The following is a 23296-nucleotide window of genomic DNA, read 5'->3' as shown; positions in this document are numbered from 1 at the left end:
TTTAAAGAACCAAACAGCACACTATTGGGATAGGTGAACAAAGACATGGCAGTCAGCCTTTTCTTGACCTAAGTGACCTTCTGAAAAGCGTAAAAGGAAAAAGCAAGAAACAGATGCAGTCCATTATCAACGTGTTATCATGTTACACAGGATCATCTTGGTCTCGAGTTTTACAGTCTTCAAGTAGTCTTACAACAGTCTACCATTCCAGAGCAAATCCTGGTCATATAGCTCCCTCTGGCGGTGACAGGTTAACCATAGAAACGATACAAAATCAAACCAGAGTCCGTAGCAGATGGCCCAAGTAGAAAAGGTCGATTGGAGCTCATGGACCACCCCTCCAGAGCATTTGACAATAGCAGGAAACACAAAATTATATTTGAGACATATTGAATGTATTTATTGAAAAGGACTGAAATTCCAGTTTAACAACTGTACAGTGTAGCTACACAGTTCTAAGTGACATTTTTATTTATTTATTTATTTTTAACCTTAAAACAGCAGAGATATGCAAAACAGTTATTCAGTACTCTTGAGCAAAACAAAATGGGGTCCAGGATCAAAGGTTCCTACAGTAGAAAATACTTACAGTAAACACACCTGACTTGACAATACAATAACCCAGTCTGCGTCTGAAATGGCACCCTATCCCCTATAGTAAATCATTGTTTTACCAGGGCCCATAAGGGTCTGGTCAAAAGTAGTGCACTATACCTGGAATAGGGTGCCATTTCAGACGCACACTCGGTGTCCATATGGAGCTCAACATGTATGAGTGAAACACCGTTTTAATACTGTGTTGTATAATAATAACGCAAACCAAATCGGAGGCCAATGCATAGGAGACCATGATTGATCTCAGTCGGACCTCACTGTGCAGTGTTCGCTACGCAATTCATAGTCTCATCCTCAGCCTTCATGTGAGCATTGGACTGAAATCAATGTGCTTAAAGAAAAACATCTGAAATTCTGTTTTATTGTAGAACTCTTATCAGTGTTAAAATACATGTAAATAACTGAAAAATGTGTTTTTAATTATAAAACACTTATCCGAGTTTAAAATAACTGAAAAGGTTTTTGCCGCTTAATTATCAGCTGCTGTTGCTACGTGCATGAACAGGTGACCATGACTTGCTCTAGACACAGACCAACTGTGATACAGTATATTGGAGTTGGCTATACATCACAAACAGATCTGAGACCAGGCTTTACTCAACACTTAAGCCGGGAAATGCGCTCGTGTGAATGATGTGAAGATACTGTACAGGGTTCCCAGTGTGGTGTGTTCCAAAAGACAGCATCATACTGGCACATAGACCAGTGACATTTGTGCCCATGCATTATCTAACACATAACGTTACCGTACATAGACACACACAGGATTATTTCAAGGTGGGGCTTGTCACTGGCGCACTGTACAGCCGTTGTACTCTACACAGCTCCCTCCATTGTATTTCACAAGTCATTTTTTTCTTTCAAGAAATCAGGGTGGTCTTGACGTTTTGTGTTGGTGGGAGATTGTGCCATTGTTTCTGCGGTGGGGGTTGTGTTTTGGTCAGGTCACGTCTCAACCTTGGTCCTGGGAGGGTGGACAGTCTTCACCACCTTAGCGCTGCTCTTCACATCACGCTCTATGATCTCTGAGAGCAGGGTGTCTTTGGATCCGTGCTTCTTCTGGAAAACGCACAACAAACACACAGATTATCAGTGCTGGGAGATGAATCAACTGCCTGGGGTAATAACATCGAGTATTGTACTTTAGACATGTAGCGCTGTCATTCAAAGGAAAGAAAGCGATCCACTATGCGCTTGCAAAGTATAACTTTTATTCATTTCTTTAAAAACAAAATCCTGCCTCACAGCCTTTGTCAGAGGTAGTACGTGTGGCACTGACCTGAGCGGGGGTGGAGCTGGAACCTGGGATGTCTGCTGTTCGTGTCACAGGTAATGGGGGCACAAGATCTGTCCGGGCGCTGTGGAGTGGGTAGAGGGATGTGTTAGATCTTGGAAGACATACACAGGATCAAACTTGAATCACACGATACAGTGCCTATTATTTATAACGCGTACCGTCACCCCCACTATCGTGTCTAAAGGTGCTGAACAATACAGGAAATAACCATCAGCACAATAAATAAACGAGGGTCGAGCCCGAGATTCAATTCGAGGCGCGTTGCGGCACGCTAGACATTTTTGAAAAGGTCACTTCCAATTGGACAGTCATTTGCAGTGTTTACCGCGAATGCGACCTCCACGAACGTTGGCAATTGCCTTTCAAAGGCGCATTATCGGCAGCCCTCAATAACGCGCTTCGGATTGAATCCCACCCGAGATGCATTTCTAAGTAAGACTCTGCACAGTGAAAAACCATACGATCTGGCCTGAGACCAGTTTAGACTCACTTGACCTCCGAGAGCACGGATCGCTCCCCTTCGGAGCACTGGGAGCGCCGGTACTGACGGAAGCTCCGGGGAGAATGAGAGTGCCGGATTTTTATTGGGTCTCCTTGGGTTCTGGAAGGAACGGGATGAACATAAAATCATTCCCTTCATCTCATGTGTTGGACAGTAGGCCTACCTCTTATTCAGCCTTAGGGATATAAGGCCTCTCTCGACTGAATCCATCAACTTCAGAGGCGGTGAGATAGAGGTCTGTCTGGAGCACAATGCATCTCTACAGGGTGGACGACGATGAAGCAACGATTCAATAATTCAGACATGAGCCGAGCTTTGGATCTCTTCTTTTCTTATCCAAGTGCAGATCAAGACACCCTACCCCCAACATATCGACTCCGCGTGATCAATTCTGTGATTTGTCCTTTAGGCCATTTTTTTCCCATCATAATCTATCTAATGATGAAGGGAAGAGCAGTTACTCACTCCACTTTCTTGTACGGGATCTCCTTCAGCTGATCCTCTGTGAGGTCTGGCGCTGGGTCCACCAGCTCCTTCCTAGAGGGACGAGACCACCAAGGGCACGTTATATCTCTCTTCCCATAACCCTAGAGACAATGCTGTGTCAACAGCCTTTTTGAAGACTGTGCAAGTACACCTTTTTTTCAATAGTATACACTTTATATAAATAGTTCATGAATGCTTAGTCAAGTTACTACAGTGTCACACGTTTCACTTTCCACAACGCACGATGAAAAGGCCCGTTGCTAAAAGACTACTGTTGAATCTCATAACCGGAGTCATGGGACTTACTGGATGTGTTTCCACAGTTGTTCCTTAGCCTGCACGTCTGGACTCCGCCTGGAGGACGTCACAGAATTACAGGGGTTAACAGTTGAAGGGTTATTTCTAAAGACCATCTGACAGGGAGGTTGTATTGAAATGAATGGACATTATTCTCTGTGTCTTGGAATTGAGGCGGTACCCAATAATGTTGTATCTAAGCGCTTAAATCATTTCCCCAGGTTGGGTCTGAGGTGGGGGTCTCTGGAGCAGGGAGGACAGGGAAGGAGGGTTTGTGTGTGTGTGTGTGTGCTTCAAAAAATATATATTTTAGGTTTATTTAACTAGGCAAGTCAGTTAAGAACAAATTCTTATTTTCAATGACTGCCTAGGAATGGTGGGTTAACTGCCTTGTTCAGGGGCAAAACGACAGATTTTTACCTTGTCAGCTCGGGGATTCGATCTTACAACCTTTCGGTTACTAGTCCAGCGCTCTAACCACTAGGCTACCCTGCCGCCCTATGTGTGTGTGGTGTAGTCGGCGTAACTTACGACCGAGAGCGGTGTCGTGAGCGGCGGTGGTTTGGGTCGTTCTGAGACCTCTCCTTCTGACGGCGGAGCACAGCTTCCCACTGAGGGCCAGAGTCCACCATCTCATTCTCTTGACGAGACCTGGAAGATAAATTATAATACAATCATAATCAATACCAGTTATATGAGTTATTATACAGTAGAACCAATACAAAACAAGCATATCTACACGATAGACCTGAAGATGCACTGAAACCTCATTCCATCTGCACAGGCAAACACAGAGGTGACAGTACGGCTGCAACTTGCAACTACTATGACACATGATCCATCTAACACTACCCTTAGGGACCTCGCCAACCGATACATGACATACATCCCCGTTTTCACTGTCACAACAGGTTTCCATGAAATATACTCTTTCATTTTCTTCCTAGTTCGTTTTGCTGCGTCACGCGCTCAGATATTTAGACTGAGGTGTGTCGTATGACCCGGCTAGGGGGCCCATTGTGGGCCTACAATATGATATAGCTGTTCAATAAGATATGGTATCATTCAGACAACAATGGCAGCCTGATAATATGCTTTATCTCTTCCATTTACAACGTCCACGACAGACACGGGCTTAGGAAAATAGTTGTACATGGTGGAATTGCTCCCAACATATGAGGGTGAAGTAGTAGTAGTTTACTATAGAGCTTTGCATATGTAATGTCTACTTGTAGGAAGCACAGTGACATCACTCACCGGTTCCTCTTTTTACGATGGTCCCGGGTGGAGTTCTCAGACTCGCTGCCACTACTGGTGTTGCCGCGGGAACGTGACCTGCAGGTGGGAGGGGTGAATAAAACGGGGTTCAAAGGTTGACGAGGAGAGAGGGAGAGAGAGAATGAGACGGAATGTTGTTTGTGCGTGACCTTTTCAGGGAGAGAGGACAAAAGTGCGTGGGAGAGGGGGATGAGTGGGAGGGGTTGACGCTTACTTTTACAGGAATGACTCCAGGACTAATGTAACTACTGTACTGACAAACGGGAACCACACAATGAGTAAACCATTGCCTGTGTACAACTGGGATGGTGGACATCAAAATACAGCACGTCAACGACCACGTGGGCCGTTCACTGGGTTTCCACTCATCGAGTCAATGTGTACGTAAAGATGTGGCCCTTTTTATTAGTTAAAGACAGGACAGAGGTTGAGAATTTTAAGAATGTACTATTTTAGTTCGGTACGTTAACTCTACCTTCTCCTCTGCTGTTTGCTCTGCTGCTGGGGAGCTGTTGGATCACTGGCCTGGCCTTTCCTGAGGGACCAGATCACAGAAGTGTCACGATCATGTTATATTATTGTCACTGTCATGTTTTTACTATAAGACATCGGAGAAATGTCACTTGTCATGTTACAAAATACTATTAAAAAGGGAGGTGTTATGAGTTTAAAATGTTTTAACAATCATAAACATTCAGAGAGCATCTATCCAACCATGCTTTATGCTAATCATCAGTATCCATTTTATTCAAAGAGACGACTCCATCGCACCCTCGGGGCAACCTGATTCACTGTTTCTACCCAGAAACTCGGCATCTCTGCCGCACAACAGACAGACCAGACTAACCTTTATGAATCATCATATTACATTTGATTTGATTACTACAATGGCCTAGTACAAACATACTACTACACCATTTCAGTAGCTTCCATACAGTATTGTCGCATTTACAAGGAAATTTAAACAATGTCTTCACAATATTTTTGTGTAATGAACTGCTCGTATAGGAACAATTTTAAGAGCTACAGCAGGGTTAAAATGTTACGTTATACACATACACACAATATTGTGCATAACGCAATCGGACAGTTCCACATGACACCACTAGAAGGCAACATTACCCCATAGATGTAGCAAAGATTTTTATAACTAACCCAAGATGGACCACAGTCTCATTTCCAATGGGAACAAATTAGTCATAGTGGGCAGAGCCATGCACAAGCTAGTGAGATCCTATTGGCGCGTTCTAGCAAATATTTGCATGTTTCGGTTTGGGAACACCAACTCTGTGCACTGCACGTGTGCAATGCCTAAATTCGCCTTTGCACTCCTTCTAAATAACACACTTTTTTTCAAACTTTACCCTATAATTTTAAGGACAGAAAACTGTATTCAGATCAAATGTTTCATCAATGAGAACATTTGCAGAATGTCGGCCAAAATCAATCTCGTTCCATCTTCTCCCATTGCTAGCCACTAGGCTTCCTCTCACTACCATATTTGGGTAAGACATGCCCATCAAGCCAATCATCTTGTGGGAGGTGCTTCAGGAAGCATGGGGTGAAATCTCTTCAGATTACCTCAACAAATTGACAACTAGAATGCCAAAGGTCTTGCAAGGCTATAATTGTTGGAAATGGAGGATTCTTTGACGAAGGCGAAGTTTGAATTTGACAATTATTATTTCAATTAGAAATCGTTATTTATAAACTTGTCAATGTCTTGACTGTATTTCCTATTCCTTTGCAACTCCATTTCATGTATGCTTTCATGGAAAACAAGGACATTTCTAAGTGACCCCAAACTTTTGAATGGTAGTGTATATTTAAAAAAAAAGTTTTAAAAAGATTGAATTTGACCTTTACTATAGCCCATAGAAACACATTGAATAGGCGCAGTGGTCTAAAGCACTGCATCGCAGTGCTAGCTGTGCCACTAGAGATTCGGGGTTCGAGTCTAGCCTCTGTCGCCGCAACCGGGAGACGGCCGCGACCGGGAGACTCATGGGGCGGCGCACCATTGGCCCAGTGTCGTCCGAGTTATAGGGTGGGTTTGGCCGGCAGGGATGTCCTTATCCCATCGCGCACTAGGGACTCCTGTGGTGACACGGTCGCCAGGTGTACGGTGTTTCCTCCGATGCATTGGTGCGGCTGGCTTCCGGGTTAAGTGGGCATTGTGGCAAGAAGCAGTGCGGCTTGGTTGGGTTGTGTTTCGGGGGACGCACGGCTCTCAACCTTTGCCTCTCCCGAGTCTGCACGGGAGTTGCATCAATGAGACAAGACTGTAAATACCAATTGCACACCACGAAATTGGGGGTAAAAAAAGGATGTTTAAAAATTAAACACAAAAAAATATTATAATAAAACAAAATGAACAAAATATTAAAATAAAAAATATTAAACATATATGCATTTAATAACATTCATCAATTATTTTTTTAAAGCCATTAAAAGACAAAAGGAACATAATGAATAAGGTTTTGAAGGAAAGGTTTTCGGGATTTTTCAAATGAATGACTTTTTTTGATGTCTCATGGTCTGACAATCACCGCTGTAGCTTCCAAAGGCAGATGCGGAAGGACGTCATAGGAGGATGCGGTGGATTGAGACGCAGCCCATGCAAAAAATATCTCTCTAGCTTAAACTGAGATTTTTAAAATTAATGTTACTTAGATCTTAGTCTAATCGAGGTGTAGACAATAGACCGCCGCTTATTCGAGTGTTTGAACTTGCAACGCGGTTGCATGGGATTTGTCGGATTATAAATTTGGGTGGTTTCGTTGCATCCAATGGCTTACAGAAGGAGCCATTTGTGGATTTGACAGCGCGAACACAGTTTCACCTCCAACACTGGCAAAACAGCATTGTGAACATTTTACTGATAGAATCTAGCCCTAGGTGAAGGGGACACCTGGACAATTTATGGACAGGTCATACCAGTGTCAGCTAAGGTATTGGGAGGAGAGTTGAGATAGGTTGACAGGTGAAAAGGACAACGGTGAGGAGTACACACCTGCGTCTGTTCTGGGACGTCTCGTTCTCGCTGCCTCCTGACGGGGTGCGTCCACGTGCCGTGGGGAATTTAGGCGACTTTGTTCGCTCGTTGGCCGTGTTGTACAGTCCACTGGGGAGAAAAACAAGGCAGCTAGCTGTCAATCCTACTGAACATACATTGAGCCGTATGATGAAACTAACTTGTGGTCTGTTGCCAAACAAAACGACCTACACAGTACAGTCTTTAGTGTGAATGAAGACATCCTACCTATGTAAACAACAATAACATTCTTGTCCACCTAGCCACAGATGTGCCAGGATGATGACGACATAGCCTCAGAGGATAAAGCTAAATGCCGAGGGTAGCAGGTCGCAACACTGGCTGCTGCTAAGTGACCCCAGGCTTACACACACACACACACACACACACACACACACACACACACACACACACACACACACACACACACACACACACACACACACACACACACACACACACACACACACACACACACACACACACACACACACATCTTGTCTGCATTCATTAGCTTCAGATAAGGCCCCTCCGACACACAGTTACGTAAGCATGCATGCTGGAACAAACGCACGCATACACACAGACACACAGCCCGTACCAAGGGAGCACAAATCAATATGTAGATTCAATCATGTTGAAACCAGCTTATTGAAATGCAAATGGCCCTAGATAATACTTCATTGTAATAGCCTGGTCCCAGATCTGCTTGTGCCGTCTTGCCAACTGCTATGGTCATTGTTTGGCCCATGACAATGACTATAGAGTTTGGCAAGACCGCAGGGAACCGATCTGGGACCAGGTTATACTGTGAACTGGAGGAGATATATACACTGCTCAAAAAAATTAAGGGAACACTAAAATAACACATCAGCCCATGCAAAAATCTGAATGAATGAAATATTCTTATTAAATACTTTTTTCTTTACATCGTTGAATGTGCTGACAACAAAATCACGCAAAAATTATCAATGGAAATCAAATTTATCAACCCATGGAGGTCTGGATTTAGAAACACTCAAAATTAAAGTGGAAAACCACACTACAGGCTGATCCAACTTTGATGTAATGTCCTTAAAACAAGTCAAAATGAGGCTCAGTAGAGTGTATGACCTCCCTACAATGCCTGGACATGCTCCTGATGAGGTGGCGGATGGTCTCCTGAGGGATCTTCTCCCAAACCTGGACTATAGCATCCGCCAACTCCTGGACAGTCTGTGGTGCAACCTATGTTGGTGGATGGAGCGAGACATGATGTCCCAGATGTGCTCAATTGGATTCAGGTCTGGGGAACGGGCGGGCCAGTCCATAGCATCAATGCCTTCCTCTTGCAGGAACTGCTGACACACTCCAGCCACATGAGGTCTAGCATTGTCTTGCATTAGGAGGAACCCAGGGCCAACCGCACCAGCATATGGTCTCACAAGGGGTCTGAGAATCTCGGTACCTAATGGCAGTCGGGCTACCTCTGGCGAGCACATGGAGGGCTGTGCGGCCCCCCAAAGAAATGCCACCCCACACCATGACTGACCCACCGCCAAACCGGTCATGCTGGAGGATGTTGCAGGCAGCAGAACGTTCTCCACGGTGTCTCCAGACTCTGTCACGTGCTCAGTGTGAACCTGCTTTCATCTGTGAAGAGCACAGGGCGCCAGTGGTGGATTTGCCAATCTTGGTGTTCTCTGGCAAATGCCAAACGTCCTGCACGGTTTTGGGCTGTAGGCACAACCCCCACCTGTGGACGTCGGGCCCTCATTACCACCCCCATGGAGTCTGTTTCTGACCGTTTGAGCAGACACATGCACATTTATGGCCTGCTGGAGGTCATTTTGCAGGGCTCTGGCAGTGCCCCTCATGCTCCTCCTTGCACAAAGGCGGAGGTAGCGGTCCTGCTGCTGGGTTGTTGCCCTCCTACGGCCTCCTCCACGTCTCCTGATGTACTGGCCTGTCTCCTGGTAGCGCCTCCATGCTCTGGACACTACGTAGACAGACACAGCAAACCTTCTTGCCACAGCTCGCATTGATGTGCCATCCTGGATGAGCTGCACTACCTGAGCCACTTGTGTGGGTTGTAGACTCTGCCATGCTACCACTAGAGTGAAAGCACCGCCAACATTCAAAAGTGACCAAAAGATCAGCCAGGAAGCATAGGAACTGAGAAGTGGTCTGTGGTCACCACCTGCAGAACCACTCCTTTATTGGGGGTGTCTTGCTAATTGCCTATAATTTCCACCTGTTGTCTATTCCATTTGCACAACAGCATGTGAAATTTATTGTCAATCAGTGTTGCTGGACAGTTTGATTTCACAGAAGTGTGATTGATTTGGAGTTACATTATGTTGTTTAAGTGTTCCTTGAAATGCTTCTTACGAAGCCACTCCTTCGTTGCCCGGGTGGTGTGTTTGGGATTATTGTCATGCTGAAAGACCCAGCCACGTTTCATCATACCCTTGCTGATGGAAGGAGGTTTTCAATCAAAATCTCATGATACATGGCCCCATTCATTCTTTCCTTTACACGGATCAGTCGTCCTGGTCCCTTTGCATAAAAACAGCCCCAAAGCATGATGTTTACACCCCCATGCTTCACAGTAGGTATGGTGTTCTTTGGATGCAACTCAGCATTCTTTGTCCTCCAAACACGACGAGTTGAGTTTTTACCAAAAAGTTATATTTTGGTTTCATCTGACCATATGACGCTCTCCCAATCTTCTTCTGGATCATCCAAATGCTCTCCAGCAAACTTCAGACGGACCTGGACATGTACTGGCTTAAGCAGTCTGTCACGGCAGGATTTGAGTCCCTGGCGGCATAGTGTGTTACTGATGGTAGGCTTTGTTACTTTGGTTCCAGCTCTCTGCAGGTCATTCACTAGGTCTCCCCGTGTGGTTCTGGGATTTTTGCTCACCGTTCTTGTGATCATTTTGACTCCACGGGGTGTGATCTTGAGTGGAGCCCCAGATCGAGGGAGATTATCAGTGGTCTTGTATGTCTTCCATTTCCTAATAATTGCTCCCACAGTTGATTTCTTCAAACCAAGCTGCTTACCTATTGCAGATTCAGTCTTCCCAGCCTGGTGCAGGTCTACAATTTTGTTTCTGGTGTCCTTTGACAGCTCTTTGGTCTTGGCCATAGTGGAGTTTGGAGTGTGACTGTTTGAGGTTGTGGACAGGTGTATTTTAAACTGATAACAAGTTCAAACAGGTGCCATTAATACAGGTACGAGTGAAGGACAGAGGAGCCTCTTAATGACGAAGTTACAGGTCTGTGAGAGCCAGAAATCTTGCTTGTTTGTAGGTGACCAAATACTTATTTTCCACCATAATTTGCAAGTAAATTCATTAAAAATCCTACAATGTGATTTTCTGGAATTTTTTTTTCTCATTTTGTCTGTCATATTTGAAGTGTACCTGTGATGAAAATTACAGGCCTCTCTCATCTTTTAAGTGGGAGAACTTGCACAATTGATGGCTGACTAAATACTTTTTTGCCCCACTGTATGTATGTATGTATGTATGTATGTCTATATATATATATATATATATATATACACACACAGTATATACACAGTATATGAAAAATGAGTCTCGTCACTGGGCTCTCACACACTTCTTCCAGTAGTGCATTTCATGAATCAGTTGGTGTGTACTATGTTAAGCCTCCTTCACTACTGAAGGGCTTTGTTCTGTTCTGCCGTTGTTGTCAACGGAGGAGGTGTGTGTGTACATGCTTAATCCACTAAATATAAATAATGTACGTAACACAGACTGTATTAGGGAGGATTAGTCTATAAGACAACAGTGTAATTGAAACATATTAGACCAGACCGATCCATCACAGAGCAGGGGCTCCAATCAGACAGTACTGTACCTTTGTGGGGCGTTCTCATCCCACGGTGCATTGGGCTTCCCTCGCTGTTCCTCTGGACCACCATTTTCCGCCTTGGTCACTTTGGCGCTAAAGATAAACGAACGGGTCAACAAAGTATTTTTTCTGGGCTAAGCATTTTTATGAAGAGCTGTCACTTTACACTGGAGAAACATTCTCAATCCCCCACCTCAACTTCTCTTTCCATCTCTGTTTTATATCCCTTTCTCCAGTTGGTCCAAACTTACTGCCTCTCTCGTTCGTACACTATTTTCTACATGTCTTGCTCGTGCCTGATACCTCTTCACAGAAGGCAGTGCTGTCATCTTAGCCGTTCCTTCTTTTTCCGAATTCTCCGTCTTTGTGTTTGACCGATTCCCATTGTTCAGTCCTATAAGGAGAAGAGATGTTCAGTAAGATTGAAACATGAACCAAATTGCCTCTCTCTTTCCATTGTTTCAATACGAGAACAATCTCCGTCCGTAACTACGTGTGGCATGGTAGCCTTCCTACGAAGGGCTCAGATTCATTGAATTATACACAGTTTTGTCTATTTCTGAGCCCTGCAAGTTGTAATTATAGAGAATTCAAACACTGAATGTGTCAGAGAGATTACTCTTCCACTGCACACAGTGAAAACAACAATGCTAAGTCAAGCACGCTATGCCAACATACTGTGCGTCTGTCTGTGTGAACTGCTGAAGTGAATATAATATAATTTAGCTAATTGAAGCCCTGTGTTGTTCCCGATGGGGGAACAGGAGGAGGAAGTGAATATAAACTTACTGGGACTGAGACTCAACTAAGCTGCTTTACACCCGACATAAGAGGAACTGTCATTAGGAACCTGAGATGTTCTACTGTGTGTCAGTAGAGAGGAGGGGAAATGTTTTTGTGGCTATAAATGATGTGTGGCATTAGTTACCATTGATACGTCACCCTTGTCGTAGTGACATTGTGCTTGGTAGGTGTTGTGCAGTGTGTCTGTAGATGATGTGTATGCTCAAGGTATGCTGCATATCCAGCTGACCTGTGGTCGGTGGTGGTCTCTTGGGGTAGGTCTTGCTGCGGGTCCTGACCACCTGCAGGTCTGGCCGGGGCAGACTGATAGACGGATCCCTGCCCATCTGCATAGCTGTCTTACCACTGTAGGGAAAGAGAGAGAGACACACACACACAGTTGTTTAGTCCATCTAGTCTTTTCATGGTTTTAGGGGAAGATGTTCCTGGCCTGTCAAGTTATGTGAGACAGAGATGATCTGGTCTTGGCCTTTTCATATGTCAAACCCTTTTGTCAGGCACACTGTTACACAGTCTGATGCAGCAACGAGGTGTTGAAAAGCAACATGAGCATAGAAAACCCAGCCACGGTTGTGACTGAAGTGACCTTAAACCTAGCAGAGGTCAGTAGTAGATCATGTAATAAATATGCAACTGGTGTACAGAGTGGCAGTCGTCTCTGAGTAGATACAGGAAGTAGACAACCGAATGCAGACAAAGGAGAGATGGATGTTGTGTGATCTCTGAATTATTCAGGTCTTCAACTTGTCTGTGGTGTCACACACACAGTCTCTCTCTGTCTGTTGAACACTGTATCCCCCTTTAGCTCCTCTACTAAAACAGTCTCCATTATTCATGAGGTTGTGGATTCTAGAATGAATGCACGCTGGGAGAAGTTCTCTAGGATTTACCTACACCCCGCTTTGCCAAACAAAAATGTGTGGAGTTCCATTTTACAGATTATAGAAATGCATTATATTCTATACAGTTTCTATAATACTTTTCAAACAGAGCTAACTACATTTGAAGGGAATAAAGAGTCGAGGTTCTCTCACCTGTACCGATGTTTAGATCCCAGGGAACCAAATTTGGATAGTTTTCTTGTAAGTGTGTTGGAATCATTTTCTGGCATTCTAGAAAAAGCATACGACAGCAATGAGGGAGCAGGCCTAGATGTAGAATTTAAAAGTACTCTACTTCCACTAAAGTCTCATTATGGTGTGCACATTTCTACAGTACATTAATCCACAGGTAACACATTTGTCTTTAAAAAAAAATTAATTTAGAATGTGACTAACCCATGTTAAATAGGATAAAATGCTCAGGTTGAAAGGAAAATAAACAAAATTGCATCTTTCACAAAGGTGACCGGCGACGCGTGTTTGAATTCTGAATCCACTTTGTACTTTTTATACATTTAAAGGAAGAGAAGCGATCTCAATTGCTGCTACACACACACACACACACACACACACACACACACACACACACACACACACACACACACACACACACACACACACACACACACACACACACACACACACACACACACACACACACACACACACACACACACACACACACACACACACACACACACACACACACATAAAAGAAGCAGTTATCTTGTTCTGATCATTGCATTAATGACATAATGGCTGCTCAAACGCCACTAAGAGCTTTCGGGCTTCATTAAAATTCAAAACTTTCGAGTCAGAGAGAGTGAGTGTATCTGGTACTAGTGGTACATTACTCCATTACCGTATAGATGTAAAGTAAAAGGCCATTATAAAAGCCTCTTGTAGTCTCTCACCCAGCCATGTGTTTATTAACACCACCATCACCAGTGCGCTCTCTCAAAACCAACACCGCTTTAATACACCACTACCACTATGGCCTCGCTCACAGGGCTCCGTAACACTTCAGATAACTCAAGTCGCTGTTGAAAAACACTTTAGATGGAAGGTGTTAGATGGAGAAAAAGGACTGAAGGTAGGTGGATGTAGTCAGTACATCCAACCAGAAGCTAAAATGAAAAATGTACCTCTTCCCATTGTTTTTCTCACTCTTTCTTCAGGTGTCTATAAAGGGCTTGTATAATATATCCACTCATTAAAAATGCAGCAGATACATGCCAATTCTCATCTGATGGTTTATGCCCACTTCGCCCACCTTCGTGTCATAGTCCCATCACAGCATAACACATTCTCTCCCAACCCCTCCACCCTTCTCTCCCCCAGAGGACTATATACTGGGGGGGCCCCCTCCCCTCCTGTCAACCTGTCAGCTCCAGGTCTGTCTGTGCCATAGGGACCCAGCAGACTGCAGGGTTCACACGCGGATTAAACAGCGTAAATCCAGAGCCTCACGCGCCTTGCTGCCTCTCCTGCTCTTTAGGGCACAGTCCGTGTAAGTCTGCTCTCATTAGGCCAACGCACACACACAAGGGACCGCACTGAGCTGTGCTGCCAGACATAGGCCTTGTTCACTTTGATTAAGGACTGAGAGACTCTGGGATCTTCATGTTAAGAGGTATGTGATAGTGTTTCTACCTGAGGGGATAACAGCGAAGGGCTTTTGTTGGAATTAGTGTGGGTGATCGTGTTGTAGATAAAAGGGACTATTTTTCCACTGAAGCATAAATAGTTTGGGGTTTTACCTGTGGAAGGTGGTCGAAGTTTCTAACTGAAAAGTTACAATAGTGTTGGTACAGTATACCATAGTATTTGCCCTGGACTGTGTGTGCGTTTTGTAGTTTTTTTACCTAAAGAAAGTGTGGTGTTCTACGCAGCACTTCCACAGATGTTTACAGGCCGTCTTATTGGGTGCCTCGAAGAAGAACGACGTCTCTGTACACTGCAAATAAACAACAACATCATCTCGTATACAAACAAATAATACAAATCACATTCGTCAGCTAAACCAAGAAGATGTATATCATAACAAGAGCCCTTTAATCTTTAATTCCGAAAACAACAATTGTGGTGGTGGTGGTGGAAAGGACTCATATCAAATGTACCATTTAAATGTGTTTTATCTAAGTGTTTATGTAAATGAACAGGTAGTGTGTAATCTCTCAACCACGATGGGAAGTCTGTTGGGTCATTAGGCAAATGGATATCACTGTCGAGAGAGGACAACTTGCACTCTCTAGACTCCCTTACAGCTAGTCTCAGAGAGGAGGTAGCTACTGTAAGCCCATAGGTCTCCTATATTCAAATAAAGCTCCGTTCTGAGCTGCTCTGATATTATCAATAACGGGGTTATCATGGGTCTCTGCTCCAAGGCCTCTCTATTCATGGCTTAGTGAGACTCTCAGGTTGAATAAAGGAAACCATATCATTCAGCAAGACTCAATGAGTCTATCTCAACGGAGAGAAGAGGAAAGTGGTTCTGCTTTAGTGATATCTGACGGGGTAGGCCACACCACTTCAGTTTTTCCATCACTTTGAAAATGATCAAAATGATCATTATCCTCCCCAAAAATGTACACTTTCTCATTTGCACCCGTGAAGTGAACATCAGTGAAGGTGGGAGAGACGAGGCTGAACTGTCATGTTTCTTTAATTCCTCTCCTTACATCCTCCTAATGTTTATGTCAAAATGTCTCAAGATCAAACACACAGTGGATCTTTCAAGGTTTCACATGGGAGTACTGCAGATACTCCTGGGAACATTGTCCGTTTTATACCTCATAATAAGGTCTGATATGGGGGATATTTTTTTACAACTAGGCTTTCCACACCTGTGATATCCAAACAAATTGGTTTTGATTCATTCAGTAATTACGAGTTAGCTCGTGTGAATGCTCTCGCATTATTGAGTTTATGAAACATGCCAAAATGACGAATCACAAAACAAAGAATCGAAGAAGAATCACAAAACAAAGCCACGGTAGAAATACAGTCCAATAACTCCACAAAACATTCCTCATGCGGATAATTACTGAAAGATAACTGGTAACTTACATCTTTTCCAACAACTCGAAGCTCAAATTGTGTTTCCTTGAAATGCACTTTAGTTATCCTTGGCCTGAAACGATAAATGTAATCAAACAAATGAAGTGCACAAAATATTCAGGGTTTAACAAGGGTTCTTCTAAGATCCTCAAAGTTCTTTGAAGAACCTTACGTGTTCTTGGCGCTGAAACTTGCCCCCAAGAGGAGGTGGGGTTCATCCGAGAAACCTCCTCAACTAAAACATTTTGATTTGAATTTGAAAGGACATCAGGTGCAGGCAATGTTTTTTTTTTTAAGTAAAGGTCTCCTCAATTTAAGGTAAGGTTTGTCCCGAATATGATCTAAATAGATGGTATCATCCGAAAACAATATCTATCTTTTTGATATTTGTGCACATCTTTCTAAAAACAGAAAATGGAAACAATTCAATGGATATCAATCAACAGAGAGAATAATATGTAGGCTATAAGAATATGTAGAAGGCTAGCTGGATTGGTTGCAGATGACGACTGAACTGCTCAAATTTTCGTATCTGTAGTTATACAGACGAAGAGGCATATAAAAGTATGTCAATTGGTGTTTTGCAGATCACATGTACCATCCTCCTCCCTTCAATGAAAATCATCTGTATCATTACTATTTTTGGGATTCAGACTTCACCCTCCCCACACCTCTGATGAATATAACAGGAAACATGTTAGATCACCATGCACTGCAAAATCATTCCAGCTATTGATACAACATCAACACGCCAGAGGATATAGAGGATATAGCCATTGGACTTGAGGCTCTGCTGGGAGTTTGTCATATCAGGATTTTTTTTAAATAACTTAAAATATTGTGTTATTGTTATGCGTATTATTAATAATAATATGGGGGGGTAGTTCAAACATTTACCCCAAAAGTTTTTTGAGGATCCAACAAAAAGGTTTTGTCGAAGAACTTCTAGGGGTATCCCCACAGTTTCAATTTGAAGAACCCTTAAGCCCTCCAGGATCCTTTATTTCTTTCTTTTTAGTGTGTATTCACGGTTATGATCGCAAATTAAAGTGGATGATTCTCATTAAATACTGCCACAACACAATACCTACCAGAAATACTTCCCAACTTGTGTTTTGTTTTTGTAAACAACGACTCCAATAGGGGTCAGCCCCAAGAAGTATTCAGACTGATTCTCTCCCTGCAAAACACCACAATAACAGGTATTATACCAAACACAATTTACATAATAACTGCCAACCAGAAATAACACAGTAAGGATACTAAAGTATGTGTCAAAGGGAGAAAAAAAGTCCTCTCAAGTAAACAGAACCAAACGTTAGGCTGCCATGAGAGAAATGGTAAGGAACATGATCAAGGTGATTTGTGATAAACAACACAACACAACTCTAACAAGCATCTCAGTCTTCTCCACAGTCAGCGAGTCCAGCTCCGACTTACGAATACAGGGTGAAGGTCGACTCCATACATGTCCAGTGTTTTAGCTGTTCCTAAATAATTGGCTTCAGCCTCGGAGGGAACCTGACCCCTGAAACACAGAGATGTTATCTTGTTAGCGAAGCATCAGGAAAGGCTTTTACAGTCCATGGAAAAGCCCATAGAATGTAGTGTTATCCAGTGTGTATCTACAAGTATACATCTACAAGTACACATAGTGTAATATTATCTAGTGTACAATGACAAGTAGTGTACAATAGAGACTACATAATTGGTCAAGTTGTTTTTATCTATTCCAAAGCTAAGGGTTTAGAAACAGCCATGTAACAAATGTAACATGAAAAATGAATGTAAAGTTGATATATATTGCATTGTAATTCACTCCCGGTGGATTGATTGGCGAGTTGTTTAACCGCCAGGAATCCCGCAGTTTAATAAACTGTGAAGCTATCATGATGATCAGCCTGACCTTGGGCAACAACAGAGGTCATTATAGGGAGTGTATTAGAGTTACTGTGGTGTGATTGTCCTCGCGGACAGGTACAAGACAATGGGTTCACTCTGAAGACGGTTCACTCTGAATGGGTTCACTCTGAAGAGGTGCCCATGAGGTCGCCAAGGCAGAGAGCTCCTGTACATTTAGTAAATATAAATGTGAACTTTTTTTCCCCTTACTCTTCCAAATCTCTGTTTTCATCACATAAACATGGTCTTCAATGTCCTGTTACGGGACTTTGATGTTAAATCTGTTTGTTTGCCTTGGCTAGCTAGCTAGCTGGATGGCTAATGTTGCCGTTTCAAGAATGCTGCAGCAGCAGCAGCAGCAGCAGCAGCAGCAGCAGCGCGCCATCTTTTTGTTTTGTGTCCCACGCCGGTTGGAAGGTGGAGACTGCGATGTCAGAGAGGAAGAGGGAACTGTTCCTGACCACCGCTGATGTGTGGGGGATTTTCTGGTGCTTTAATGCAGCCAAAGCATCACCCAGGTGGGTGCTACTCACCGTCTGCGGCGGAGGATCAGCTACAAAGGAGCGGTTACGATGGAGGAACTGGGAGCGTTGGACAAAGCGATGGGCTCTGATGAAGAGCTCCTGGCTTGTCTGACAGACTGACAGGCTGACTTTCTCCCTGGCTGTACTGTACCATCTGCGCCCTCCACTCAAGCCATATGGACTTTTCCCAAACTGCCTCAACTCCATTCGCTTTCCATCTTTACTTTGATGTTCATCGATGATGTATTTTGTTAAGAGGACCACAATGGAAATACGTTTCTAAACCTGTTTGTGTTATCCTATTTTTTAAACACTGAGTGTACAATACATTAGGAACACCTGATCTTTCCATGACAGACTGACCAGGTAAAAGTTACTGTATGATCCTTTCTTGACATCACTTGTGAAATCCATCAGTCTAGATGAAGGGGAGGAGACGGGTTGAAGACGTATTTTTAAGCCTCGAGACAATTGCGACATGGATTGTGTGTGTGTGTGTGTGTGTGTGTGTGTGTGCCATTCAGAGGGTGAATGGGCAAGACAAAATATTTAAGAGCCTTTGAATGGGGTGTGGTAGCAGGTGCCAGGCGCACGGGTTTGAGTGTGTCAAGAACTGCAACGCTGCTGGGGTTTTTCACGCTCACAGTTTCCCATGTGTGTCAAGAATGGTCCACCAACCAAAGGACATCCAGTCAACTTGACACAACTATGGGAAGCATGGGCCAGCACACCTTGTAGAGTCCATGGCCCAATGAATCAAGGTGGTGCAACACAATAATATTGATGTTTTGTACACTCAGTGTATCTACAGTTGAAGTCAGAAGTTTACATACACCTTAGCCAACTACATTTAAACTCAGTTTTTCACAATTCCTGACATTTAATCCTAGTAAGAATTCCCTGTCTTAGGTCAGTTACAATCACCACTTTATTGTAAGAATGAGAAATGTCAGAATAATAGTAGAGCATGATTTATTTCAGCTTTCATTTCTTTAATCACATTCCCAGTGGGTCAGATGTTTACATACACTCAATTAGTATTCGGTAGCATTGCCTTTTAAATAGTTTAACTTGGGTCAAATGATTTGGGTAGCCTTCCACAAGCTTCCCTTCCCAGAGAGCTGCAAAACCTGGACCCGTACAAATCAGCTGGGCTTGACAATCTGGACCCTCTATTTCTGAAACTATCCACCGCCATTGTCGCAACCCCTATTACCATCCTGTTCAACCTCTCTTTCATAATGTCTGAGATTCCCAAGGATTGGAAAGCTGCCGCAGTCATCCCACTCGAATCCCAACGTACCTTCTCCACTGTGCAATCTGGTTTCCGAGCCGGTCACGGGTGCACCTCAGCCACGCTCAAGGTACTAAACGATATCATAACCGCCATCGATAAAAGACAGTACTGTGCAGCCGTCTTCATCGACCTTGCAAAGACTTTCGACTCTGTCAATCACCATATTCTTATCGGCAGACTCAGTAGCCTCGGTTTTTCTGATGACTGCCTTGCCTGGTTCACCAACTACTTTGCAGACAGAGTTCAGTGTGTCAAATCGGAGGGCATGCTGTCCGGTCCTCTGGCTGTCTCTATGGGGGTGCCACAGGGTTCAATTCTCGGGCCGACTCTTTTCTCTGTATATATCAATGATGTTGCTCTTGCTGCAGGCGATTCCCTGATCCACCTCTACGCAGATGACACCATTCTGTATACTTCCGGCCCGTCCTTGGACACTGTGCTATATAACCTCCAAACGAGCCTCAATGCCATACAACTGCTCAATGCCATCCAACTGCTCTTAAACGCTAGTAAAATACATGCTTTTCAACCATTCGCTGCCTGCACCCGCACGCCCGACTAGCATCACCACCCTGGATGGTTCCGACCTTGAAAATGTGGACATCTACAAATACCTAGGTGTCTGGTTAGACTGTAAACTCTCCTTCCAGACTGACATTAAGCATCTCCAATACCAAATTAAATCTAAAATTGGCTTCCTATATCGCAACAAAGCATCCTTCACTCATGCTGCCAAACACCCTCGTAAAACTGACCATGCTACCGATCCTCGACTTCGGTGATGTCATCTATAAAATTGCCTCCAACACTCTACTCAACAAACTGGATGCAGTCTATCACAGTGCCATCCATTTTGTCACCAAAGCCCCATACACTACTCCCCATTGCGACCTGTATGCCCTCGTTGGTTGGCCCTCGCTTCATACTCGTCACCAAACCCACTGGCTACAGGTTATCGACAAGTCTCTGCTAAGTGAAGCCCAACTTTAGCTCACTGGTCACCATAGTAGCACGCGCTCCAGCAGGTATATATCACTGGTCACCCCCAAAGCCAATTCCTCCTTTGGTCGTCTTTCCTTCCAGTTCTCTGCTGCCAATGACTGGAACGAACTGCAAAAATCTCTGAAGCTGGAGACTCATACCTCCCTCACTAGCTTTAAGCACCAGCTGTCAGAGCAGCTCACAGATCACTGCACCTGTACATAGCCCATCTGTAAACAGTCCATCTGTCTACCTCATCCCCATACTGTATTTATTTATTTTGCTCCGGTGCACCCCAGTATCTCTACTTGCACATTCATCTTCTGCACATCTACCATTCCAGTGTTTAATTGGTATATTGTAATTACTTTGCCACCATGGCCTATTTATTGCCTTAACTCCCCTATCTTACCTCATTTGCACTCACTGTATATATACTTTTTGTTTCTTTTGTTCTACTGTATCATTGACTATGTTTTGTTTATTCCATGTGTAACTCTACGCTGTTGTATGTGTCAAATTGCTATGCTTTATCTTGGCCAGGTCGCAGTTGCAAATGAGAACTTGTTCTCAACTAGCCTACCTGGTTAATTAAAGGTGGGGAAAAAATTCTAATAAAATAAAATAAATTCAAAGGAACTAAAAATGTAACATCACATACTTTCTCTCCTCCTCATCTAATCAGGAATGGTTTTCCATGTTCCTGAAATTCCATGTGAGATAATGTTCAACTAAGTTGTGGTCTGGGTTACGTATCTTCCATTACTGATTAACTACAATCTCGTAGAGAAAGGGTCGTGTTTGAAAACCAAAAGCATGCAGTCAAGGAAACCACAGCTATGGAGCAACTCCCTGTGGTTTTACGGTATGTTTATCGAGGGTGAAACATGTCCCAACAACCAACTAAGTCTACCAAATATCCATGAATGTGGATGAAGGGTGATGGAATTCCTAGGTCAATAAGGTGTTAGTGTATGTATCATGAAGCCCACAGTCTAAGCTCTGGACTAGAAGCAGGGTGTCTGCAGTGTAAACTTGGACTATAGGCAGTGTGTCTGCAGTGTAAACTCTGGACTATAAGCAGTGTGTCTTCAGTGTAAACTCTGGACTATAAGCAGTGTGTCTGCAGTGTAAACTCTGGACTATAAGCAGGGTGTCTGCAGTGTAAACTCTGGACTATAAGCAGGGTGTCTGCAGTGTAAACTCTGGACTATAATCAGGGTGTCTGCAGTGTAAACTCTGGACTATAAGCAGTGTGTCTGCAGTGTAAACTCTGGACTATAAGCAGTGTGTCTGCAGTGTAAACTCTACACAGTATCCCGTGCTCTACATCTCCCCTCTTATGTTGTGTTTGGAGTGGTGCAGCCCCTCCCTTCCCTCCTCTCCTCTCTGCTCTCCCCTCTCTGCAACGTATCATTGATCTTCTGATCACACACATTAGCAACACAAAGACTCAGGCTCATACAGCCTGTTCAAGCATGACCCCTAGAGCTCCTCACACCCCTCCTTCTCCTCCCCCTCTACCTCTTCTCATTCCCTAACCTGAAGACACAATGTCACCCGGGATTCCTTACGAGTCCATTATGGATTCTGTTCACATGTTCTTTATAGGTGGCCAGGGCTGGGGACTCGGTTGAGATGTTTGCTGGTATAAATACAGCGAGTGGCGAATGGCATTGGAACTGGGGGAGTTATTTACGGACGCTCTGGGGTGGGCGGGGGGAGACAGGCGGGGACGGGTCTGCCAGGCTGTGTGTGGGTGCTGTTGGTGTGTGTGGTTAGCCCTATGTCTCTCCACCTGGCCTGTCTGTTGCCTGTGGGACAAATGGGACCGGGACCGGGATCGCCTGGTATGACGAGGCAGGAATAGGAAGTGGAAGAGTGTCAGAGAGCAGCAGATATATGACAGGGGGTGTGCTGCTGGGTTCTTGGTGCTGACTATATAGCAGATCACAGCGAGGATGACATCCACAGGCTCTGGAGAGAACTAGGGCAGATTCTCAGCCCGCCATGTCTATCTCTCTGACTCTACTTCTCCCTTACCCTCTCTCCCACTCTTTATCTGAGTCCAGCACCCTTTGTCTCTCTCTTCCGCCTTCTGCCTCCTCTCTATCCCCACTCAGATCTCATATCACTCTCTCTCTATTTCTGTCTCTCTGCATATAACTCTGCCCTTTCTCCTGCTCCTTCTGTATCCCTTTTCATCCCTCTGCTTCAGCTCTGTCCCTTCTTGTTTTCATATTTCAGTGTCTTTATGTCTCTCTCTCTTCCTGAGTGCCACTCACTCTGTCTATACATTTCTCTCTCTTCCTCCCCCCTGCAACTCCTCTGTTCTCACAACCGCTCTCTATGTCTATCTGTATCTTCTCCCACCTCTTCTCTCTCTCTCTTTCACTCTCTTCCTCTCTGCCTAACCCCTACCTCTCTTTTGTCCCCCTACCCCAGTCTTTCTCTGACCAGTCAGTCAGTCAGATA

The 23296-nt window shown here is 44.1% G+C and overlaps 1 protein-coding gene across 3 annotated transcripts in view; it reads right to left on the bottom strand.

Moving 5' to 3' along the window:
* Positions 1-382: 382 nt before the first annotated feature.
* The window catches only part of LOC124048606 (band 4.1-like protein 4), a 109089-nt gene continuing 86175 nt past the window's right edge, over positions 383-23296 (bottom strand). For 2 of the 3 annotated variants that reach the window (XM_046369561.1, XM_046369560.1), the window contains 17 exons: positions 17558-17645; positions 17209-17297; positions 16127-16190; positions 14923-15014; positions 13211-13288; positions 12406-12521; positions 11676-11766; positions 11379-11465; positions 7489-7599; positions 4951-5010; positions 4455-4532; positions 3729-3848; positions 3207-3254; positions 2880-2951; positions 2403-2513; positions 1895-1973; positions 383-1674 (listed from right to left, as the gene is read on the bottom strand). In XM_046369561.1, the coding sequence (XP_046225517.1) occupies positions 1561-1674; positions 1895-1973; positions 2403-2513; positions 2880-2951; positions 3207-3254; positions 3729-3848; positions 4455-4532; positions 4951-5010; positions 7489-7599; positions 11379-11465; positions 11676-11766; positions 12406-12521; positions 13211-13288; positions 14923-15014; positions 16127-16190; positions 17209-17297; positions 17558-17645 (1498 nt within the window). In that variant the 3' untranslated portion in view covers positions 383-1560. The remainder of the gene's footprint in view (positions 1675-1894; positions 1974-2402; positions 2514-2879; positions 2952-3206; positions 3255-3728; positions 3849-4454; positions 4533-4950; positions 5011-7488; positions 7600-11378; positions 11466-11675; positions 11767-12405; positions 12522-13210; positions 13289-14922; positions 15015-16126; positions 16191-17208; positions 17298-17557; positions 17646-23296) is intronic. The other variant, XM_046369562.1, reaches the window with a different exon arrangement.

Source organism: Oncorhynchus gorbuscha, linkage group LG11 (assembly GCF_021184085.1).
Source record: "Oncorhynchus gorbuscha isolate QuinsamMale2020 ecotype Even-year linkage group LG11, OgorEven_v1.0, whole genome shotgun sequence".
NCBI classification, from domain to species: domain Eukaryota; kingdom Metazoa; phylum Chordata; class Actinopteri; order Salmoniformes; family Salmonidae; genus Oncorhynchus; species Oncorhynchus gorbuscha.
This window is presented reverse-complemented; position numbering and strand designations above follow the sequence as displayed.